The 6000-nt window shown below is 46.1% G+C and overlaps 1 protein-coding gene across 2 annotated transcripts in view; it reads right to left on the reverse strand.

The window, feature by feature from the left end:
• samd11 (sterile alpha motif domain containing 11) overlaps positions 1 to 4819 on the reverse strand; it is a 51915-nt gene extending 47096 nt beyond the window's left edge. For both annotated transcript variants that reach the window (XM_070840232.1, XM_070840230.1), the window contains exons 1-2: positions 4079 to 4819; positions 2785 to 2876 (exon numbers count right to left, since the gene is read on the reverse strand). In XM_070840232.1, coding sequence (XP_070696333.1) covers positions 2785 to 2876; positions 4079 to 4781 — 795 coding nt within the window. In that variant the 5' untranslated portion in view covers positions 4782 to 4819. The remainder of the gene's footprint in view (positions 1 to 2784; positions 2877 to 4078) is intronic.
• Positions 4820 to 6000: the final 1181 nt, after the last annotated feature.

Below are 6000 nucleotides of genomic sequence, written 5' to 3' on the forward strand. Positions count from 1 at the left end.
AGCAGCATCTGACTTAAAGGGCCAACTTTAACAATTAAAGCTGCCAAGAGAGGGAAATCGTTTAAGCACCTGATTATCACGTATTCACAGGCTTAAAGGGAAACTTTGGCACATTCTATGTGGATGTCCAATCAGTGTTGATGGTAAATGTAGTCGTTTGAATAAATAAATGCCTCAATGTGCGCTATATTAACACAGCCTGTAGCCACAGCCTGTAGTTCTTCCTGGTCACCAGTGACTCAAACGACAGCGCTGGTGACCAGGAAGAACTACAGGCTCCATCAGCGCGGCAAATCAGCCTGTTCTGCTGCAATGAATTTCAGCGTGGGCAGTTTTTGTTGAGTCTTACAATTTTTTGTTTACGAGCTAGCTGTGGCCGATTCTAACCCAAAGAGAGCGTAGCGGAGAAAATATGGGGGTTAGGAGTCAGACGCTCATGTGCAACGCATCGTGGTAAACGTCGGCAGTGAAGGCACAGCGCCGCAGGCAGGATAATTCAGCTTTCTTAGTCAATAAATTTGGTATTTATTGCTACAATGGACTGCATTAACACTGATTGGCCGTCCATATAAAAAGTATCAAAACTTCCCTTTAACAGGAAGATAACACACCTTGACAGCTAGTTATCAACAGCACATCAATCATAAACTGATTTGATTTCAGAGTGGGGTTGAACAGCACCATCAGCACAACAGTTCATTTTGTATCGTGCAGTTATAAACAGCTTGTGCCCGGGCCGACACAGCAAATTAACTTCCACGAGTTCTGAGCAGGCAGGTGAAAAGTCTTCCCACCAGCTGCTGCACTTTTTTTTTATGATCGCTTGCCTCATGCCTATAGCAAAACAAGATCACTCAAAGTTCAGCCGTCAAACTTTCAAAATAAATGACTGCATGAGGTAATTTGTGTCAGTAGGCAGGCATATACTGTGTGCTGTCTGTGTGTGTGTGTGTGTGTGAGAGAGAGAGAGAGTGAGAGAGGAGAGAGAGCTCATCAGTGAGGGAGTGCTGGCTGCCATGCCCTGAGGGGAGTCAGTGGGGAGAGAGGGAGACGCCAGTACAGGCCATGCAAGTCCCGCTGCCTTCCCTCCTCCGCCTAACCCTCACCGCCTCGCATGGAACTGCCAACATACTTAGCAGCCTGTGTGTGTGTGTGTGTGTGTGTGTGTGTGTGTGTGTGTGTGTGTGTGTGTGTGTGTGTGTGTGTGTGTGTGTGTGTGTGTGTGTGTGTGTGTGTGTGTGTGTGTGTGTGTGTGTGTGTACATGTGTGTGCGAAAGTGTCACGGTGGTATTCACTTGGTGGGTAGGACTTCAGGCTTCAACACCAGACAAGGAAAGGAAGAGAGGGAGAGAGGCTACAACAACAAAAAACCTTAAGGCTCTCCCATCCCTGCTTACGTCAATAGCAAAGTTTTACTCCGTCACAACTGTAATTGAAGTGGAACTGTACAAGCCCTAGCAAGCCAAAAGCCAATCACTCTGATATCTGCAATAAGCCTAGACATAAGCAAACACACTCAGATTCTAAAATCCTCCTGTTAAAATAAGACATGAGCGTTTCTACTGTCTGTTTTCCCTGCCCCCTACCTCCCTAAGGTAATTCGTTTCAGCTGAACCCTATGTGTTAGGGTACAGGACTTCATTCTTGGCTGTAAAAAATGTCACCAGTTTACCTGTATCACTCAAACACCTCCGGCTTATCTAAACCGCCTTTGCCTTGCGTGCCTCACACACAATAATCAGCAGTAGCCACGCTCAGTAGCTCACTAAGCCTCTTACACCCTTCCCTCAAGATTAGTGCTTGGGAGCGACGACAGATGCGCTCCGTGGTGATAAAAACACACACACACACACACACACACACACACAATCCGCCGCCGCACCTGTGTGAACAGATTTGGCGACGGTGAGCCGGCAGTGTGCTTGCTCAAAGCTGACACACACACATACACACACACACAGAGTGGTAATGCTGTAATCGTGACACACCTGCAAGGCCTCAAGGTTTGGCATCGTGCCCTTGGCCGAGCCCTGAGGGAAGCACTAGGCAAACAAAAGTTCAACAGCCAGGTGAGGAAACTGATTCAATAGGACAGAGGAGCCCAGCCAACGACACCTAACGTTAAACAGCCATACTGGACAACTCAATGCCTCTGAATAAAAGGCTGCTTGATACCCTGCAACGGTGAAAGACTGAAAGTGGATTTGATATTCATGCTGAGAAAAATTACCATCAAAGTTGACAAGTGTGCCTGTAGGGTCTTCACCATCAAGGTTACAAAGAAAGACAACGCTCCAATATGCACCCAGACACTCTAACACACTCACCCACTGTTTGTTACGTAGAGCTGAGTGACGCACCAAATATATCGCAATGAAATATTAGTACACGCAGTCCTGCTTTCGCACAAGCTAAACTAAATCGAATTATGGGCAATATGGTCCATGGGGAATTAATAAATAAAAAATACAGCTTAGTAACAAGGGTGCAGAATGTAAAGCCCTTTGAATTTGGGCTACAATAAATGCTATATAAATAAAATTTACTTGACTTGATATAGCAAGCGCAAATTACCAGACACAGAATACATCTTGTCTTGTAAAACAAATGTGTGTCAATTCTTGACAACTACAATGAATAATCTTTAAACCCAACATATTCTTTATATACCACATAATCCACAGCAAAGAATGTAGCTTCTTCAATCAAACACACACGATTCTAAAAGCACCGAAAAACAGTGCAGCAGTAAGGTCAGCATGACAGAAGGTGAAATATTCTTACCACTGGAGATGAAATTCGACAGCCAGGACAATCACAGATTGGAGGGTGCACCTGTAAGATTCCTTTGGACATAAGAGTCTTGAGACTTTTCCCTGGAAAAGAAAAACAAGAGAAATACTTTTAGCTAACACCACCAACCATATTCTCCAGCCATCTCCTCCATGACACAGCATGTGGTGAGGTATCATCAACTTGCTTGAGAATGGAATGGGCCCCCTTCTTCATCTCTCCATCTCGGGACTCAAAAGTTTTCGAGACTAAATCAAGTCAAAAGGCATCCAGCAGCCACAGTGTATATCTGGAGGAGTCAGTCCCTGCAGACAAACTTAGCATCAAGTTTTACATCTTGCTAAAGCCCAGTGTGTTGAGCTGGAGAGACAGCAGCCTACTGTCATCTGTCTATAGGCATCGGTATATTAAACTATTAGGCTACCATTTTTGACCTGGGGGCGACACCCTCCACCCCCACACAGACAGATCTTTACGCGTGTCAGTTCTGCCTGAGTAACCTTGTGTGTGTGTGTGTGTGTGTGTGTGTGTGTGTGTGTGTGTGTGTGTGTGTGTGTGTGTGTGTGTGTGTGTGTGTGTGTGTGTGTGTGTGTGTGGTGAGGGGGTGCGCCACGATGCGTACTTATTTCTTAAAAATGCTACGCTATAAATAACATAAGATTAAAAAAACAGCATCCCAGTATTGATGCTGTCAAGGTTGTTGTTTGCAGCAGGAAATCTAACAAGCACCTACAAAAAAAAATGCGACTGTGCATAAAAGCTGCTTCATATTTAATACTTAGTTTTGAATTGGTTGCAAATTTACCGCAGTTAACACCGACTGTTACGATGAGTGAAGGAATAAAACGCCAATTGTCATCAAAAATTCTCTCTCAAGCTTAACATGCGATGCGTAAAAGTGACACCCATGCACAAGTGCAGCTGCACTTAACGGAGCCATTCATCCCACGATGAGGAAAAAGGATATTCAAAGTGTCGCACGTTGTATTATCTATGTCTAACTTTTCACCTCAGTCCCGGTGCAGCCTACTCCAGATGGCCCGGTTTGGTGTGTGATCGCAGCCCAAACTCTGTGTCAGAGCCTCGGAGTGTAAGTGAGGGATCTGCGCCTTTTCTCATCTGTCTCCTTACGCACTGGCTGCTGTAACCCTTTCACTCCAAAACTCAGCTCCGAACCACGGGACTAAGTTTTCACCCAGAATAAGCGGCGCCTAAAAGTATTTTATTGACGATGAGGTGTCCCTCTGTGCCAACGAACCGCGAGGACAGAGAAGCTTGCTCTTACCTTTGTGTCTAATACTCCGTTTCCAGTCTTTGGCAGTCTCTCGTCCACTGACAAACTGGAACTCATTGGGGGTAAGCCACTCGCCCCTGTATTTAATTGAGGGTCCCTTGCTACCTTGACACAATTTATTGATATAAAGCAAAGCCTTGTTTTCCCCGCACTCCACCTCGATGCACGGCTCGCCGTTGTCGAAGAAGGGCTGAAAGTCGGGGATGGAGGAGAATCTCTCCAGCATTAAGTCGTCCGTGTGATGGTGGAGGTGCTGGTGATGCAGCGCCGAGTCGTGGAGCCCCAAGTACGCGCGATGATGGGCGAAAATGTGGTCGTAGGGCGGCGGATGCGGGGTCACCACGGGGATAGCGGTGGCATTTAAAGGGGCCAGGTATTCGGACTGGTTGAACGCAGTCAATGCCATGTCGTCTCCATCCAGCCTCTCCTTTTTGATGGCAGGCATGTTAGTGGGAGCCGAGCGCCGGTAACAAGTGAAAAGCTGCTCGCCCGATCCAACTTGAGCGTCCTCTCCGTCTGTGAGTTGGGCTGACCCAGACTTGGAGACGCGCCGCTTGGTTTTACGCAGAGCCCCCGTGTCGCCGTGAGACAGCGGTCTGGTGAAGTTGCCGGATAGATTCCCATTCAGTAGTTTCCAGCTCGCAGCAGCGGCAGAAGCGTTCTCCGCCAGCCTCGCAGCTCCTACCTCCCACATTTAATCACACTCGCTCTGTTAATACCTGACATGCTGGGCAGCCCTGAGCCCCGCACATTATGTTACCTACGATGATCATTACCAGTCGCAGCTACGCGTCCTGTCTCTTCTTCCTTTGCCTTTGAAGAAATTAGCGGCAAGTGTTTTATTTATTACTAATCACTGAGCTAAATTTGTGAATCGGCTGTGAAATCTAAATAAAACAACCCACATCGATTTAAAAAAAAAAAAAAAAAAGGGGGAGTTCACGCATGGCCAAGGCACCATTACACAGCCAATGAAGACACGAACAAAAAAGAAACTTGATTTCTCATGTCACCTAAACCAATGTGGCATTAATCATAAACAAGCCAAATACACCAGGCTTGATATTCCTGACTAGTAATTGCGCAACATCATAGAGTTGAAAGTTTGGAAAGAGTTGTTTTTAACCCCTGTGTGTGTCGTTGAAGTCACGCTGAAGTTCACAGACCCAGACCAAACAAGATTTGCACTCTCCGCCGCTTCTCAACTTGGCCCATTTAAACAGCGGAGGCTCGGTGAGAGCCACGGAGAGCAGGGGGGACTCCGACGGACGGCGCCTCAGTGCGTAAAATGAAGCCGCAAGCACCAGTGAGCATGAGGAAGTGAGCGCGACTGAATCTAAAACTCGTTTTTACAGCTGTGTCGTCTTGACAGTTTAAGACCATACATACTTGTGTGTTCTGAATATTTACCAAGTCAAACAACGCCTCTGAATAGTTTCTTCATATGTATAATTCCCAAAAGTGATTAATGATCATTTTAAAGCCCAGTAATATCAGACCAAAGTCAGGCTTCCACGTTTTTAGGCAAATAGTTTTTACACGTGTATAATTCCACCAAAAAAAATCATTCATAATCATTCATACTGACTGAACACCAACAGTAGCAGTCTTAAATCAGACCTTCGCTTTGAGCAAACACATAGAGAAGGTCGGGATCACAGGCCAACAGATGTACCCATGACATCAGCCGCAGGTCCACACACTGGCTGTTTTATGTTCTACTTGTGTGTCTAAATCCGACCATCTATTTGTTATACTCCGCCCACGGTGACACCATCTTGTCCTCCCAACTCTCACCTGCTGTGTGCCACGGCTAAAAGTGTTCGACTGTGTGTACAGAGCCGCCAGCGTGAAACCCCTTTCTGAAAATGTTTCACATAAACTTAAATGTCACCGAACTTTAAAAAGTGGTA

This window comes from Pempheris klunzingeri, chromosome 11 (assembly GCF_042242105.1).
Source record: "Pempheris klunzingeri isolate RE-2024b chromosome 11, fPemKlu1.hap1, whole genome shotgun sequence".
Classification (NCBI taxonomy): Eukaryota; Metazoa; Chordata; class Actinopteri; order Acropomatiformes; family Pempheridae; genus Pempheris; species Pempheris klunzingeri.